At 41.7% G+C, this 18,975-nt stretch overlaps 1 protein-coding gene across 1 annotated transcript in view; it reads left to right on the forward strand.

Moving 5' to 3' along the window:
- Positions 1–10,724, forward strand: part of LOC311058175 (uncharacterized protein) — a gene marked incomplete at its 3' end in the record, with an annotated part of 36,760 nt that extends 26,036 nt beyond the window's left edge. Inside the window, exons 8-12 of the mRNA XM_084075526.1 lie at positions 4,704–4,764; positions 5,408–5,426; positions 8,374–8,487; positions 9,768–10,248; positions 10,668–10,724. Of these exons, the coding sequence (XP_083931652.1) occupies positions 4,704–4,764; positions 5,408–5,426; positions 8,374–8,487; positions 9,768–10,248; positions 10,668–10,724 (732 nt within the window). The remainder of the gene's footprint in view (positions 1–4,703; positions 4,765–5,407; positions 5,427–8,373; positions 8,488–9,767; positions 10,249–10,667) is intronic.
- Between the last annotated feature and the right edge of the window lie 8,251 nt (positions 10,725–18,975).

Raw genomic sequence — 18,975 nt, forward strand, 5'->3', positions numbered from 1 at the left:
AATTTGCGTGAAAGTGTGTCATGTGTGTGAACTCCCTTTTCATCAGTTCGGGTCTGTTGGCCCAATGGCTTAATCATCTGCCTTGATACCACAGGGTCGCCGGTTCAAATCTCACCTCATGCAGACCTCAATTCAATTGCATTGCACACAACATGACTGTATCAATGAATAAACATGCAATTGTTAAATGAACGCTTATTGAGAGTAGTTGTTTTCAATGTATGATGTACTTCATTCCCTCTTTTGTTTTGTTTTGTTTTGTTGGATTCTCCCTTCTCACTGACCAAGGCTGTGGATTGAATAGCTTAATCAATACAGTGTTAGTCTCATGTGCCAAAGGTCCACGGTTCAAACCCCACTCGTCACAGTTTACATTTAAATTGCATTATACAAAACATGACCCTGTTAATTCAGACATGTGCAATTTTTAAACAATACCATGAATTGCTTTTGAGAGTAGTTGTTTTTTATGTATGACATACTTTCTTGTGAAAATAGCTGATCTACAATCTCACACCTTTTTAGATAGCAACGCGTTGTGAGCTTGTAGATCGACTATTTTCACTAGTTTCCATTCCGAAATGTATTGAGCAGTTTGAAAAACATTGAAACCAAGGATTTCTGAGCAATTTGCGTGAAACTGTGTCAAATAAATGTTTGAGGCCCTTTTTCACAGGTTCAGGTGTGTTGGTTCAATAGCTTGATCGCTTAATCTGCCTTGAAACCACAGGGTTGCTGGTTCGAATCCCACCTCATGTAGACTTATAATTGCATTGCACACAACATGACTGTATCAATAAATGCATGTGCAATTGTTAAAAATAACGAGAAATGTGTACTTGAAAGTAGTTATTTTTAATGCATGACGTACTTCATTCGCCCTTTTGTTTTGTTTTGTTAGATTCTCCTTTCTCACTGTCTGATCCTGTGGATTCAATAGCTCCACCAGTAGAGTGTGAGCCTCATGTGCCGAAGGTCCCTGGTTCAAATCCCACTGATTACAGTTTACATTTAAATTGCATTGTACAAAACATGACCCTGTTAATTCAGACATGTGCAACTTTTAAACAATAACATGAAATGCTTTTTTGAGATTAGTTGTTTTTTTATGTACAACATACTTTCTTGTGAAAATAGCCAATCTACAATCTCACAACTTTTCAGATAGCAACACATTGTCAGCTTGTAGATCAACTATTTTCACTACTTTCCATTCCAAGAACACAAAACAAAACTTTATTGCTAAATATTTGTCAACCAGTAATCTAGAGTAGTTAGCAAAACAGAGGCTTGGTTCATAACGGACTGAAAAACCTATAGATATCAACAGACACCATCAGGGAGGCTATATTTCTAGTTCAATAAGAAGAGAGGCAGCCTGTGAATCCATAGGTCGCTGGTTTGATCCCTGTCCCCAACAATGCATTGAGGTGATCATTATTTGGAATTCTTACTTTGTTACAAACATACTCCTGGTAGCCTGTCTGTCTGTCTGTCTGCCTCTCTCTCACTCTGTCACTGTCTGTCTGCCAATCTGCCACTCTGTCACTGTCTGCCAGTCTGCCACTCTGTCACTGTCTGTCTGTCTGTCTGTCTGTCTGTCTGTCTGTCTGTCTGTCTGTCTGTCTGTCTGTCTGTCTGCCAGTCTGCCAGTCTGCCACTCTGTCACTGTCTGTCTGTCTGCCAGTCTGCCACTCTGTCACTGTCTGTCTGTCTGTCTGTCTGTCTGTCTGTCTGTCTGTCTGCCAGTCTGCCACTCTGTCACTGTCTGTCTGTCTGCCAGTCTGCCACTCTGTCACTCTGTCACTCTGTCACAGTCTGTCTGTCTGCCACTCTGTCACTGTCTGTCTGTCTGTCTGTCTGTCTGTCTGTCAGTCTGCCAGTCTGCCACTCTGTCACAGTTTGTCTGTCTGCCAGTCTGCCACTCTGTCATTGTCTGTCTGTCTGCCAGTCTGCCAGTCTGCCACAGTCTGTCTGTCTGCCAGTCTGCCAGTCTGCCACTCTGTCACAGTCTGCCAGTCTGCCACTCTGTCACTGTCTGTCTGTCTGCCAGTCTGCCACTCTGCCACTCTGTCACAGTCTGTCTGTCTGTCTGTCTGTCTGTCTGTCTGTCTGTCTGTCTGTCTGTCTGTCTGTCTGCCACTCTGTCACAGTCTGCCAGTCTGCCAGTCTGCCACTCTGTCACAGTCTGCCAGTCTGCCACTCTGTCACAGTCTGCCAGTCTGCCACTCTGTCACTGTCTGTCTGTCTGCCAGTCTGCCACAGTCTGTCTGTCTGCCAGTCTGCCACTCTGTCACAGTCTGCCAGTCTGCCAGTCTGCCACTCTGTCACTGTCTGTCTGTCTGCCAGTCTGCCAGTCTGCCACTCTGTCACAGTCTGTCTGTCTGCCAGTCTGCCACTCTGTCACAGTCTGCCAGTCTGCCACTCTGTCACAGTCTGCCACTCTGTCACAGTCTGCCAGTCTGCCAGTCTGCCAGTCTGTCACAGTCTGCCAGTCTGTCACAGTCTGCCAGTCTGCCACTCTGTCACTGTCTGTCTGTCTGTCTGTCTGTCTGTCTGCCAGTCAGCCAGTCTGCCAGTCTGCCAGTCTGCGACAGTCTGTCTGTCTGCCAGTCTGCCACAGTCTGTCACAGTCTGCCAGTCTGCCAGTCTGCCACTCTGTCACAGTCTTCCAGTCTGCCAGTCTGCCACTCTGTCACAGTCTGCCAGTCTGCCACTCTGTCACAGTCTGCCAGTCTGCCACTCTGCCAGTTTTCTCGAAACCGCTCATTGCTGCTTGCAGCTATATTTTCAAGTTTGAGATTGAACTATATAATAAGTGTGGGGTCACCAAAATCCTGGTATAAAAATAATTATTGAGAACCCATGATAAAATAAATTAATTCCTGACTGCCCTGGTGATGTCTGAATCGTTCTAAATACTTCAATTCAGCAGGTTAATCAGCTGATGTTTGGCACCACAGTGTGGTTCTAGATGTAAATTGCAATCTGTTACTCGAATGCATAAAACGAAGTCAACAATAACAATGGTGCCACCTTAACATTGTGATGCCAAAAGGGCCTTTTTGGCTGAAGTGGGAAATGTTGGTCCAAAATAGTGTCTATATACATACATCCATGAAACCACCTGCTGACCAGCTGTCAGCATTGAGTAATCTTCATATAGGGGGGTATATGGGACTAGCCTGGTAAACCATCCGGTCGCGGATTTCAATTTTATTTTCATTTGCAGAATGAAAATGAAATTGAATTCCGCGACCAGGTGATTTACCAGCTCAATATGGGACCAAACCTCTAAAGTTTTGTATATGCAAGCTGTGAGTGAGAAGTTAATCCATTTAGAATTTAGATAGTGTGTAAATGTTCCCAACAAAACTCTGACACATCCCTTGTGCTACAGAGGTAGGGAAACTATCAGTGACAATATTTGAGCACTTGGAATTTAGATGCAGAATTGCAGAGGAAGGACAACTTGATTAAAAGTAAGATGTACAAGTAATTCTATTAATTTGGTACTAATATTACCTAATATTCACTAAGTGGTTCTCAAACTTTTTCATGTCAAGGACCCACAAATTGATATGAATTTGGTCAGGGACCCCCTTCTGAAAATATGTTGTGCCAGGGGCCCCCGGTCCCCACTTTGAGAACCACTGGTCTATGCCAATATGCAACACATTTTTAAATAATAGTACTTCTTCATGAATTAAATCAGTGTCCTAAACCTGGAGACTGGCATTTCAATTATTGGGTATTATCAGTAGTCAGTGCATGCTTTACACATTACATAAACACAATAAGAACATTATAATACTTACTTATTACTACTACTACTACTACGCAGGTCTGGTAAGAAAACACACTTCATGAAAGGTATGTTTTCCTGGTATAGTGTATAGGTACACTAATACCGTCCAAGGAGGGACATGATCAGAAATGACATTATGACATTAGAGGATCAGCAGCACAGGTTAGAAGGCTGGGGATAAAACAGGAGAGGCGAGGTTGAGATGGTTTGGACATGTGTAGACGCAGAGGAGGGATGGATGGATGGATAGATAGGAGGTTGAGATGGTTTGGACTTGTGCAGAGGAGGGATGAGGGATGCATTGGGAGGAGGATGCTGAAGATGGAGCTTCCAGGCAAGAGGAGGTTTATGGATGCAGGTGACAGAGAGAACATGCAGGTGACAGGTACATGCCTAAATTGTAAATTGTAAACTGCACTTAATCAGATCACCAATTTAATTTCTAAAACCAGGATGTGTAACCCCAGGTGTATGTATGACACAGAACTGTGTCAAAGTTTGAAAGGTCAAACAGCGTAGTTGATGATCTCACAGACTCACTGGTTGGAAGGAGACGATACCAATACTGTCTAACATCTCAAACTACCTTAAACCTTAAACCTCAGACGTACTCTGACATCACATTCACAGAACCCGTCCGGACCAACACATTCCGGTAACACTTTATTTAAAGGTTGGGTCTATAATGCATTATAAGCACATTTATATGCATTATAATGTGCTTATAACACATTATAAAACGTGTTATAAATGTTTATAATCATGAACGATGCTTATAACAATGTTTATAACGTGCTGGTCATAATGCATTATAAACTCAGTGGAACTGCACATTATAACTACCATAACTAAGTTAGTTATAATATTACTTAATAATAATATTCTTCCCGTCTAGCCCTACCCCACCGGTTGGCCTTCAACTGGACCCGTAGGTCACCTGGAGCAGCAAAAACCCAGTTGGGGTTGCGCAGCCTGAGGAGCTGCTGAGCCTGAGACATGCTGCTCCCTGCCCTGCCGGAGCATCCCTGACATATCCTGAGCACATCAGCGGGCATCTTGGGCCTGCTGGAGCATTGTGGTTGCACCCGGCCCAAAATGGCGGAGTGCACCACAGGCAGCCTAAGCAGACTAGCTGGTTCCAGACGAATCTGCCATTGTTTGATTGAAGCACTTTATTTAGAAAAGACATGGAAACAGTAGCCTACATGGAAGTACAATTCACACTGATAGGTCCTCTAAACTGGATCACTCATAAAAGCACAGTGGCTTATTTAAAATGAGATCCCCACGCACTCAGAGAGAGAGAGAGAGAGAGAGAGAGAGAGAGAGTTTATCTTTGTTTGCTCTGTGTTTTAATTTTTGACACACATGACACACACACACACACATACACACTGGCTTGACTTCCTGTATGTGAGTGAGGTAAATGGCCTGCCCCTTTAAGGGCCATTCACACTGAGCACTATAACTATAAAAATTATAGTTTTAAAAGCCAAGCGGATGGCAGAGTTCACACCAACTATAAAATAAATACAATGGTGAATTATATAGTTATAGATATCTTTATAGCTATATTGCTCAGTGTGAATTACGTTTTAGGAGACAAGAATCTCACAACGTTCACACATACTATTGGCTTGAGCTCACCAAATGGGGCGGGAAGAGGTTACCATGGCCACATGGGAGACCATTTTATGCTCCATTTTTCATAGAAGTGGTGAAGCATGGGGATTGGAAACCTAATTTACCAAGGCTCTTTGGTACAAAGGTTAAGGTAAGGATCCAGGAGGTGTGGTCTGCCTCTCTGTCTGTTGGAGGTGAGTCAAGCAAAAACACCTTATTTCTCCTGACCTCCTCAACGTTTTTTTCTTTTTTTTTGTCCATATTCTGCAGTAAACTTTGAACCAGCCTTTTATGGTAGTGTCTTGTGACCTGACTGTTGTGAATGCACCCAAACTCGTGCCACAGAGGTTAGTGACGCAGTAGAATTTACCATGGGCAGAAGATTGATATTCTATATATTTACTGATTTTGTGAGTTAGTTTCTGAAAGATTTTGACGACAGAACCCCAACCTTCTAAGGTTTTAAAAGCATAACTGCTTTTAAAACTGACCCAATCTGACCGGGACAACAGTAAATGTGTTAAAACCAAATGACGACAAGGCCTTAGCTATAAAGGGAGATTATTTCATAGGCTACAGTAATTTCAATTTGAATTTATATTCCTGCAACTACATGCTACATCTGTTAATAAGCAGAATTGGATACAAGTAGAATGTCTGTCTGTCTGTCTGTTTGTCTGTCTGTCTGTCTGTCTACATACATTTTCTGCACAGCTGGGTTGCACCAATCAATCTGAAATTGAGCATGGGAATTGCACTTTGACATGAGCAGGGACGAATCAAGCAAAATGTTCTTTCCCCAAATGTAAAGATGTTTATTAGCATTTTTACCACATCTGCGTAGTCGTACTATGGGATTTGTAGTCACGGTCCCATAGCCCAGAGCGGCTACAGTATGTCGCAGTTTTATTGTTCATGACCAATCAGCAGGCGGTCTGTGGGATCTCAGCAATCAGGAAGAACAGTGAATGAGGATTATCTAATGTTTTCGTGACCTCAAGTTTTGAGGCGATATAGTAGACAGAAAGGTCTAGAAAGGCAACTTAAAATAATTAGCCTGTTTAACTGTGTGTGTGTGTGTGTGTGTGTGTGTGTGTGTGTGTGTGTGTGTGTGTGTGTGTGTGTGTGTGTGTGTGTGTGTGTGTGTGTGTGTGTGTGTGTGTGTGTGTGTGCGCACGCGCGCGCGAGGACTGAAAGGTCGTTCACACCAAGCACGACTAATATAATTATATGAGCATCTTATGGATTTTCATTGGCTGTCAATGGTTCTATTGTTCATAAAATCACTGAAAGTGATCCAAACAATATCGTTCAGGACTATAGATGTCATCACAGTTGTGGTGTGTGGACTGTGCCCATCCACTTCAGTTAGAACTATTTTTTTACAACGACATATTTATAATTATCGTTATAGTTATCGTGTTTGATGTGAACGGCCCTTTATGCTGTAACCACCATTGGAATACTTGGATCCTGGTAACCGTCACATCAAGAATGACAGGTTGGTCACAATGAGGGACTGCATGGGCAATGTATCCATATATCAATCTATTGTGATATGAGACTTGATATCTTCTGGGGTTTTGATATTGTAATATTGTGATATGGCATAAGGGTTGTCTTTTGCTGGTTTTAAATGAGTTCCATTCTAGTTTTGATTGATTGAATACTTTATTAATCAGAAATGTAAACAGCACGTACAGTCAGACATTAAGGCTGAAAGGATAAAACATTTTGGTCCTACGTATTCAATTCATCTAACATATCATAAAAATAACACAATAATACATATCAACAAATATAATACACTATATGTACAAAGGAGAAAAGGGAAAAATGTCGGCAGTGAACGTCTCTCCTTGCTATGGCTAGTATCGTGAGTGTGGGAGTCACTCACTTTGGAGAAGTAGTTAGTCAGGTATGAGGGTGTTGAGGACATTGAGGGCATTGCCCTTTTGAGTGTCTTAAAAAACAATCCCATGTTTAATTGCTTAACCCTGTCTTCTACCTTGAGACAGTTTGTTTTGGGAGGTCTGAAGCTTAGTTTTTGTGACATTGAGATGTTGGAGAACCAGGAGGTGCAAGCATAGTCAAAGTGGCATTGAATGAGTGCTCCAGCAAGAGTCTTGAGAGCACTTTTGTTGACAAAAGAGGAAATTCTGCCCAAAAATCTTTGATTTACTTTTTTGATCACTTTTGATGACATTTTTCACCTGTCAATTTTGTGTCAAGAACACTAGCCTTGTTCCGGACGGCTCTGCAAGAATTCTAACCTCTTCTTTGCTTGAGATTACTATATTGTCAACTCTGACCTTGAAATAATTAGCATTTACATTACTGATGCCATTTTTTACCTGTCAGTTTGTTGTCAATAATAGCCTGGTGCTAGACGAAACTGCAAGAATTCAGCCCAAATAGGTAACCTCTCTTCTTTGCTTGAGATTACTGTATCGTCAACTCTGACCTTGAAATCATTTGCATTTACATTACTAAGTAATGTACTATGTTTGGACCCAAAAAGAATGGATTCTGTTTTACCAAGGTGTAATGACAGTTTAGTGTTTGTGTAGAGTAAAGTGACAATCGTTGAGACTATTCTATTATTTGTCTTACCCACTTATATATGCCTTACTGCTGATTATATATCGAAAATCTCAGTCTGTTAATATTTTTGTGAAAGCACCAATTGTCCTCCCACCACTCGGAATAATCACAGTATTTTTGAACAAATACCATGATGTTTTATTTTGTCTGTCTGTCAGTCTTTTTGTGTAGTTTTCAGTTTTTCACGTGGCTACTGTGGGTTACTATACAGTATGTGTGTTGTACTAACTAGAGCTCTTCACGGGTCCAAATCGGACCCGGACACTAATGTACAGTCGGTACCATAAAAGTATTGAATTTGACCTCTGTGTTGCATTTGACTTCTGTGTGGTTTACAGGGTGGAGCAGGATAGAGTGGAGTCTCCTGAACTTAGCTGTGTGTCCATGAAAAGTGACTGGTCCATGCACTTACCGCACAACTTTAAAGAAGCCCCTTATCCACACTCAACATGGTGAGAATACAACAAGAAGTAATTGATTTTTTAAGTAATTGATAAACAAAATATCAATTATGACTGTGGTGACAGTCTGAAAACACGGTGGTCCCTCGGCTGGGGGGCGACGGACAGACTCGAGCCCGTAATAATATAGTAATAATAATAACAATAATAATAATGATAATGTATTATGCATTATTATTATTACAACTTTATTGTCACATCACAGGTTTACAGGTATAAAGAAGTGGGTGAAATTTGTTATTTTCAGAAAGAGAAAATCAAACAGTAAAGAAAATCATCTAGGAGACGCAAAAATCAACACATAGCATAATCCATCTGGTACAGTATGTACATAAGGTTAGACATAAAGGTGGTAACACTTCAGCAGGTCCACAGAGCAGCAGGTGTGTACGTTGTTGTTGTTGTTGTTGTTGTTGTTGTTGTTGTTGTTGTTGTTGTTGTTGTTGTTGTTGTTGTTGTTGTTGTTGTTGATGATGATGATGATGATGATGATGATGCTTTGGTTGTCAGTATAAATCTCTGTGTTTGGTTTCAGTTTGCATCAGAGTGGTTCAGCTTGTGCGGGTCTCGTGCGCATAGCTATGTGTCCATGAAAAGTGACTGGTCCATGGGTCACCCTCCTAACTTTAAAGGAGATGTCCCTTATCCACAATCATCACGGTGAGAAAATTCAAAATACCTCAGGTTGTACAAACTAGACGGCTCATAAACTATGAATAATGACAATATTGATAATATAAATAATAGTAGTTAATTATTGTTGATGATTGTATGTTTGTCCTATACAGGTGTATTTGCATAGGACAGGGGTCTTCAATCTTTTTCAGGCCAAGGCCCCCTTAGCTGAGAACTAATTGTCATTGACCGATATGAAAGATATTCAGGAATTGAGGCCTTTAGCCAGCTTGTTCAACAAGGGGCTTTGTTGAACACGCTGGCACCATGCACAACAAAATACTGTATGATGTTGATCGGCTTTGTAGATTGCACTGTATTGAGACCAGATATGTTAACATCTACATGGTTTTCAGGATCCAGAAGGAGAGCTCAGACTGTCCCTCTCCCAGCTGTGTGTCCATGAAGAGTGACAAGTCCATGGATCGACTCTTCAACTTCAAAAAATAGATTAGGTCTCCTGAGCTGAGGTGAGGAAGCTCGGTCATCAGAGATTAGAATGTTATAGTACACTGTAATGTTTCTTCTGTCTTTCACTCTAACCCCATGTCATGTTCTCTCTGTAACACACTCTCTCGTCACCCTCCTCTCCCCAGTGAGTTCAGCTCCAGTCTGACTGCAGACCATGTCAGATGCTCTGTGTGCTCTTCCATTCTGAGGGACCCTGTGACCATCCCCTGTGGACACAGTTACTGCAAGCACTGCATCAATACCTACTGGTCCCAGCCAGGCCCTGCAGGAGACTATGTGTGCCTCCAGTGTGAGAAACGTTATCCAGTCCGTCCTGAGCTCTCTGTTAACGTTGCATTGAACTGGATGCTGCAGGTTCATCAGCAGACAGTCTGTAGTCCAGCCTGTCCCACTCTGCCACAGGCTGCATCTGGAGATGTAGCTTGTGATATTTGCTCCAGCCTCACACGCCCAGCCATCAAGACTTGTCTTACGTGTAGCGCCTCCTACTGTGAGAATCATCTTGCGCATCACTACACCGTCCCAGCACTGCAGAAACACACCCTGGTGCAGATCAATGAAGACACAAGACTCTGGAACTGTGGGAGAATGGAGGAGATCAAAGAGGTGAGTGCAATGTTTGTGCAGATCTGTGGCTATTGGGGCATTAATGTCTGTTGTGAAATAGCTTTATTTTCTTTTTCCATTGAAACAATACTAAACTATGGATATGTGCTTAGTCTTTTGTTTTTATGTCTGTCAAGTTTAGATCAAATGCACAACTAAATAAGCTTGTGATCATTCTTAAAAGGAACCGATTGTGGATAGTGAGTGTGGAGAGCATCTGGAGATTTCCGGTAGGAGGAGGAAGAAGAGGAGGAAGAAGTTGCATTCTGAATTATAAATTCTCCTGAAAATCTTCAGATGTTGCCCCAAAAATCTGGAGAGGCAGGTGTGAATGATATAATAACTAAAACTGTTTGATCCCGTGGTGGGGGGAATTCAGTTATCAGCCTCACCCAACTGATTGACTTACCCACTCTCAGAACAAACTGAACCACAAATGTGATAACTACTGTCACAGGGCATTCCGTGCCTTATAGACATTAACAGGGACATGAACACATCTACTCAGCTGCTTCCTTTCAATTAATCAATTTAATCAATTTTGTTTTAGCTCTTGCTCATTTGATTTTCCTATTTGTCTCATCTGTTTAATAAAGTAGGTAGCTGATATACTGCACTTTTACCTTAGTGCTAGGTATATGATAATTGTGTAGATAATTCATGGGTCATAAGTTAACGTTGTTTGAATTAATTAATGCCAAAATGATTGTTGATTTGTTTGTGTCATGTCTCACCTGGCATTAAAGGGAGGCTGCCGAAGGTTGAGTTCAGTTGAGCTTGGGCTAGGAAGGAGACAACACGCAGGGAGAGCTGCCAGGGCCTTTGTACTAAGGTTTAGTATAGCCTCAAGCGTTTGGGTTGTTATTTTTCTTAGTTTGCCTTCAAGTATTTCCTTATTTTCATATATTTTTTGGCCCAGTCTTACTTTTCTATTTTACCTGGGTTACACTGTACATATCATCTTGCACAGATTGGTGATTTTTGGAGGTAAATAAATGTACAAAACTTGTATTACTGCATTCTGTCTGTTCTTGGAGCCTTGACCATTGGGCCAAGTTACCAGTTACCTGACTGCTCATTCTGGGTATAGTGGGGGGGCCCTCAAAGATAATTGGCCCAGGGGCCCCTGTGAGTCTTACTCCGTCCCTGTTGGCGAGCCAGGTGTCTGTCAACTCTAGTCTACCTCCCAGGTTCTGTGAGGGGGAGGGAGTAAAAAAGGAGGAAGGAAAACAGTCTTAGAGTGAGAGAAACGGGTGAAAACAGAGATGTTTAAGTGTTCGTTATAATCTGATGAATGTCACCAAATTAAGAGCCAGGGATCAGTGAGAATATAAAAGCGTGTAGTCCTGTTAAAAACAGGACAGTTAGTGTGTTTGGAGCTGTGGGGTTTTCACTCAGTATTTCTACCATAAACAGCTGACATTAATAAGTACAAGGTGGGCTGTGGCTGCTGGTCAACTAACATGCTAGCCTGGAGAAGAGGAGAGTGTGAGACATTTCAACACGTTTCTGAGTGAGTATGGACACTATCTGAGAACTGTAATGACACAGACATTTATAGTTGAAGGGTAGGATGTTTAATAGTGTTGTGGTGTTTTGGATATTTGCAGTAGAGGTGCTCAGGACTTGTCACTGCATACAAGAGGATCCAGGTGCACACAGACAGACAGGTGGGGTACCTGGTCCTCCAGCACACAGACAGACAGGTGGGATACTGGGTTCTCTAGCATGGTGGTTCCCAAACTTTTTAGCTCGAGACCCAAAAGACAAATTTGATGTCTCCCCGGGAACCAAACTAGTGAAAATAGCCGATCTACAAGCTCAGACCGTGTCGCGATGCAACGTGTTGTGAGCTTATGTAGATATGCTATTTTCAATACTTAGATCTTTTTTTCTAATTCCTGGAATTTCTTTATGAAATTCATTCGATCTTCTTTTGAAATAATAATTAAAAACAAAATGTAGGAAATGAAAAATAAAGGGATATTTACTTGAAACCCTTAAAATACCTTTAAAAATGGCAAACAGGTCTTTAGTTGTGGGAGTTTGTTCCAGATATGTGGAACATAAAAACTAAATGCTGCTTCAACACGTTTAGTATGTCCTTTAATCCGTGATATATTTCTGAGGTGATAGTAGGTTGACTTTGTTATTGTATTAATGTGGCTGTTTAAATTCAGGTCTGAGTCTATGACTACAACAAGGTTTTTGACTTGGCTAGGGCTGGGCACTGACTTTTAATCTGTCTTCCATGGCTCCAAAAACTATTACCGGTACTTCAAGTTTGGTCTTTGTTTAATTGAAAGAATCATTTTTTTTGTAGCCAAATTAGAATATAGTTGGTGGATTGAAGCCCAGATGGTGGCTGCCAACCAAGCATCATCCCAGGTGTCTAATGAGAGAAGATGGCTGAGAGGTTGAGTGAGGAGGTGAAGGCTTGTGAGATACCCGGTGCAGCCAGCTGGTCCAGTGAGAGTGAGCTCCAGTTTCATAAGTAGCGTACCAGGGTAAAACATTTCCACGATGTAGGCTGGGGCATGTGCACTGCTGAGAGGTGAGAGATGTTCACAACCAATGTCCAACTGCTTGTAGAAATGTAACTGTACAGTATGTTTAAATGGATCTGTACAATGTTTTCTTCCTGTGTGCTCAAGCATGCGCTGCATCCATAAGCCTGCAGAGGGAGCTGTCTGACCAGGAGGCAGATGTGACTTATAGGGCTGGAATGTGTTCTAAGAGCAGCATTCAATTTAATTGGTCCTCGTGCCATCTGCTGTGTGCCACACCAAAAGTGTAACCCATTGAATAGAATGATTACCACAGACTGCTGGGCCGGTACAGTCGGACCGTTCCATGTATTTCTACACAGCAGGGTATTCATGCAACATAATAATATTCATTTATTCTATTAATATATTTTTATTGAGATATTTACACATTTTCATTGTGCACCCATATTACTGTCTTGTCTCAATAAAATGTTGCTTTTAACAAGCAAAATAATCAAATACATGCAGATTAAGTATTAACAAGGGTGATTTTGCGGGGCCTGTCTGTCACACTGATTTGCACATTGCTGGTCACCTGCAGCCTGGCTGCTGGCATCGTTCACAATTCACATTCCAGTGCAGTGAGTCAACCTAGGCCTATCAGACAATTATTTGGAAGCACCTGTGTCCGATTACAATAGTATAAACCTTTTAAATGGCTGTCATATACTCTTAATATTTTCTTAATACAAGAAAAATGCAAACAAGACATTTACTGGTTCTTTATAATTTGTTTTTCTGTCTTTTTCTTCTTCTGCACAGTTTTTGTGTTTTTATTTCTTTATTGCACTGCTGGTCCCCTTGTAAGCTTGTATTATTTTGTATTGTCCTTATTTTAACGTATACTATTTGACCCCTTCCATTAAGGAAAGGGTTCCAAATACTGTATGCCTATTGGCTTCTTCCTTTTCTTGCACAATAACTTATTTTCTTTTGATATGTATTGTTTCTATTTTATATTACAATGTGCTAATCAAATTGAATGGGGTGTTGGTGTTCAAGTGGTTAATGACTCACTCACATGAGATCCATATGAAAGCACTACCCCAAACACAACACAAGAGGTCAAATGTATGTAACCGTTTATTTGACGAAAGAGGGCTGTGTAAAAAAAAAGTTATTAGTTAAAGAGCTGGTGCCATGTTTTTGCACTTTTTCTGTTTTTCATGTGTCTATGAGGTTGATAGAACTTCATTAAGCCCCCCACTGGCGGTTTTATGGTGTTTTATGTCTTCTCTGACTATTTGGAGTTTCTTCCTGGAGGCTGAAACCTTGAGGGTCAAACGTGCCAATAGAGAAACAGCGCTTTAGTGACATAGTAAAAACATACCCTCCCCCTCATTATCATAACACAACAGGTGTGGGCACAGATATAGAAACATAGATACCTCATTGGCCTCTGCAGTTCATTGGAGCGACGTGCTTGGTATGGTAGCCGCCATATTTCCGGGGGGGACGGACACTGGCCAATCACAGCGCGTTGACTACTGGCCAATCACAGTGCGTCTTTTCCGGGACTTGTCAGAATCTAGTTGTCCCACCCCCACCTGCCTCTCATTGGCCTACTGAACGCCCCCTTCTGTGACACATGCGGAAATTTCCAGCTGCCCCCCAAGGAAACTCAAGGGAAACTTGGGAAACGGAAGCGCGCGCGTCCTACATACGCTTCAGAGCCGCAGAGGAGGCGTCTACCTTTATATGTCTATGTCTATGGGTGTGGGCATGAGGAGGAGGAGGGACTAGGACAGGTGGGTGGTGCTAAGGTGAGAACCAGGTGTACTTAATGAACTGGAGGCGTGTCCACATAAAACATAATTTTAACAATTTCTGTACACTTTTTTGAAAAAAATCTTCCTTCCTCTTATAACCATAATACCTGATGATTATGTGTTGGGGGGGGGGATCACTGAAAATCACGGCACCCCGTCTTTAATACAATACATACTGATGCACAAACAAACTTGGACACATCATCAATGTTGTTTCCTGGAGTCACTAGGTGTTATAACATAACTGCATAGGAAAAAACACAATAGTGCCAAATGTATCTGAACTGCATACTACTTCAATAATAGAAGATTATAGTAGCTGTGCGGAATAGAACACGGAATGGTACATCAAGGGGAAACTACCACTATTTTCTTTTCTAGCAAAAAAGTGCATTTTAGATGTGAGGAGGGGGCTCCGAGTGTTCCCACTAAGGAAAGTAGGCTTTCAACATCTTAAAACGTCTTTGTTTTGGTGAGTAGCGAAAGTGCATTTTTTATTTTTACTAGAGACGAGAGGCTGCGCTACTGGGGGTGTGCAGGCAACGGCTGAAAAGTAACAAAGCGTTAAGGAGAACTCCTTCTAACGATATGGACCAGAGCTAAGGTATGGTAAACAACACCAATCAGACAGCATTCCACAGAGGTTCCTGGCACAAAATAGGCCTAATCAGCTGGCATCTGAACATTCCAGGTGGAAAGCATTCAAATGGTGATGGTCCCATTTGCATTGTTGTGTTAACATTCTCTCTATTGGTTTTGTTCGGGGGTAAGACACATTTTAGTTTAAAATGATGTTGTGTGCACAACCATGGACCCTATGATATGAATTGTGGGAGAGCGTTCTGCACCGGCGTGGCGAGTGGACCATCGTTGTGGGGGGCGAGGGTTCTGCTCGAGCGAGGCGACTGGACCGACACTGGGGCAAGAGGTCTGCTTGGAAAATGGGGGTGAGCATGATTTGGGGCAAGCCCTCCGGTTACCCACACACGCGCTCGCGCACGTGCGAGCGCACAGGGTTACAGACAGGGCTAGATGACAATAGAAAACTTGGCTTTACTTCCTATATGTGTGAGGTAAATGGCCTGCCCCTTAATTTACCTTGGCATTTGGTACAAAGGTAAGAGTCCTCTAGGTGTGGTCTGCCTGTCGGAGGTGAGCCAAGCAAGAACACCTTCATTCTCCTGAACTCCTCAACTAAACAATACACTTATTTTTCTTTTCTTCATCTTCTTTTGTCCTTCTGAGTGCTGTCTTACTTTTTGAAGTGTTCTGTCATGTGTGGGAATATAGAAGTAAGTGCATCTTCTTTTTACAGTAAACTTTGAACCAGTATGGTAGTGTCTCGTGACCTGACTTGTGTTGTGAATTCACCCAAACTCGCGGTTTGGTTTGGTTTAGTTTAGTTTAGTTCAGTTTATTTGCACATACATTTAAAACATGATAAAACAAAATGAAAAAACAAAAAACAAAATGAAAAAACATGATTTTTCGGGGAAAAAATGGAAATCTTTAAAGCTTAGGAACTAAGGTGTCGATGAAAATATGGGGAATATTCTATAACAAAAACAATAATAGAGATGACATGAATTATTATAATAAAAACAATATCAATAATGATAATAATAATAATAATAATAATAATAATAATAATAATAATAATAATAATAATAGTAGTAGTGGTAGCAGATGCTATAACCAAGGTAAAATCTGACTTATTATAAGTTATTCTACTGCGCACATGGGCATGCATTGTGCATGCCCATGGGCATGCATTGTGCATGCCCATGCCCATGCCCATGGTAGTGCATATTCTATTTATATATCGATTTTGTGAGTTAATTTCTGAAACCTTTTGACTACAGAACCCTATACATTCTAGTGTTTTAAAGGCATAACTACTTTTAAAACATTATGACCCAATCCGGCCGGGAAAACAGGAAATGTGTTAAACCCAATGACGACACAAGGCCCTAAAAAGAGAGACCGTTTCATACAGTAATTTAAACTTGTATTTATATTCCAGCGACTACATCTGATTTTTATAAGCAGAATTTAATTTAATACATAAAGCAGAATGCATGCTGTCTGTCTGCATCCATTTTCTGCACAGTTGGGTTGCAGCAATCAGTCTGAACTGAACTTTGGCATAAGCAGCGGCGTATAAAGCTGATTTATAAATTTGTAGTCACGGTCCCATAGCCCGGAGCGGCTATGTCGCAGTTTTATTGTTGTCAACCTATCAGCGGACAGTCTGTGGGATCTCAGCAATCAGGAAGAACAGTGATTTAAGATTATGTAATGTTTTGGTGACCTCAAATCAAACAGGCTTGGAAAGCCAGATACATATTGATACATATTTAATTACTGATACATGAACATTTGATTTGTTTTACAATGACTGTCAGAATCAAGCACCTGTTTTATAATGTTATTTTTGCACATATATTTGAAGCGCACGCGTATACCCGACTAGTTGGATTTAGGCCAATAGGATACTTTACTATTGAGATGACATACTTTGGTAGACTGATGCATTCAGAAAGACAACTTCAAATAATTAATCAGATTGATTAGTCTGGTTAACTGTGTGTGTGTGTGTGTGTGTGTGTGTGTGTGTGTGTGTGCGTGTGTGTGTGTGTGTGTGTCATTGCCTATGTGCATGTGCAAAAACTGCAGGTCATATTCCTCATTGGTTGAAGGATTCAAGACAAAGACAGTCTGTAATAGGCTATAGGAAAACATGGATCCTGGTAACTCTCACCTCAACGATGGCAGGTTGGTCACAAGGATGCATGGGAAACCAATACTATTGTGATTTTTGATATTGTAATATTGTGAATTGTGTTGTCTTTTCCTGGTTTTAAATGAGCTGCATTAGAGTAAAGTGAACTTATATGCATGAACTCTATTATTTGCTCAAACTCAGTGTGTTGCTGGTCTTTTAGCATACTTTACATTATTTTATTTATTGTATCGAATGACAAGGCATTTTTGGTACTTGATGGTATCAAAGCAGTTCGGTCGGTGCCATAAAAGTATGGAATTTGACCTCTGAGTTGCATATGGAATTTGACCTCTGAGTTGCATTTGACATCTGTTTGGTTTACACTTTACAGAGTGGAGCAGGATAGAGTGGAGTCTCCTGCACCTAGCTGTGTGTCTTTGAAGAGTGACAAGTCAATAGATCCGCCCATGAGCTTCAAAAGACAGATTAGGTCTCCTGAGCTGACGTGAGGAAGCTCTGTCATTAGAGGGTAGTGTTCTCTCTCTAACACTCTCTCGTCACCCTCCTCTCCCCAGTGAGTTCAGCTCCAGTCTGACTGCAGACCATGTCAGATGCTGTCTGTGTGTTTCCATCCTGAGGGACCCTGTGTCCATCCCCTGTGGACACAGTTACTGCAAACCTTGCATCAATACATTCTGGTCCCAGCCAGGCCCCAAAGGAGACTACGTGTGCCTGCAGTGTGAGACCAGCTATCCAGTTCGTCCTGTGCTCTCTGTTAACGTAGCACTGAACTGGATGCTGCATCAGCAGACAGGCTGTAGTCCAGTTTGTGATATTTGCCCCAGCCTCACACGCCGAGCCATCAAGTCCTGTCTCAGATGTAAAGTCTTCTTTACTTCACCACGCGCACGTGCCCACGCTCGTGCATACACGCACATGTGAGCGATCGCCGATTGAAATAACCTCTTTAATATGCAAGCCTATTTATTAACCCACAATATACTGTACATCAAATGTTATTCTATTTACTTGCATAATGGGGACACTTTAGTGTTGTCATATGCATTTACCTTGAAAACGTCACCTAGCTGTAATTTAATTAGTTAATGAATCCATCAGCCACTGTCATCCACCTCTTTTGACTGCTTCAGACAGAACATCTGACACTTATAGTAGGCTACTTGCAGGTCACACAATGGACCATTGATATGCATCCAGCCAGGTCTGTTATTCCTGTTAATTCAAGGCGCTGTTGACACTCGGTGTCGGCAGCTTTTGTAAGTGAGGTGCGAAAACTACGAGCATGTTTTTGAGCGATACGCGAGACACGCGCGGGTATGCACGTGCATGGCTGTGCATGTGCGAGCGTGCGTGCACCTTCGGAGGTAGTGCAGCTACGCTCCACTTCGCTCCACCAACAGTACATCCCTGGTAAACTATATGAGAAGTTGAGTTACTGTATATGCTTTGTCTATTTAAAAAAAAAAAAATAGTAAAGCTTGTGATTATTCTTAAAAGGAACCGATTGTGGATTGTGAGTCTGGAGAGCAGGAGATTGCATATGGAGGAAGAAGATGGCTGCTGTAAAGGATACGATGTTTCACTTCCAACAAGCTTCACCTCCTCCTGTCGAGCCGGATGGCTGCAGTGCCATCAGGTACCACAAGATGGCGTGACATCTTGA

This window comes from Gymnoscopelus microlampas (assembly GCF_963454915.1).
Source record: "Gymnoscopelus microlampas genome assembly, chromosome: 13".
Lineage (NCBI taxonomy): Eukaryota > Metazoa > Chordata > Actinopteri > Myctophiformes > Myctophidae > Gymnoscopelus > Gymnoscopelus microlampas.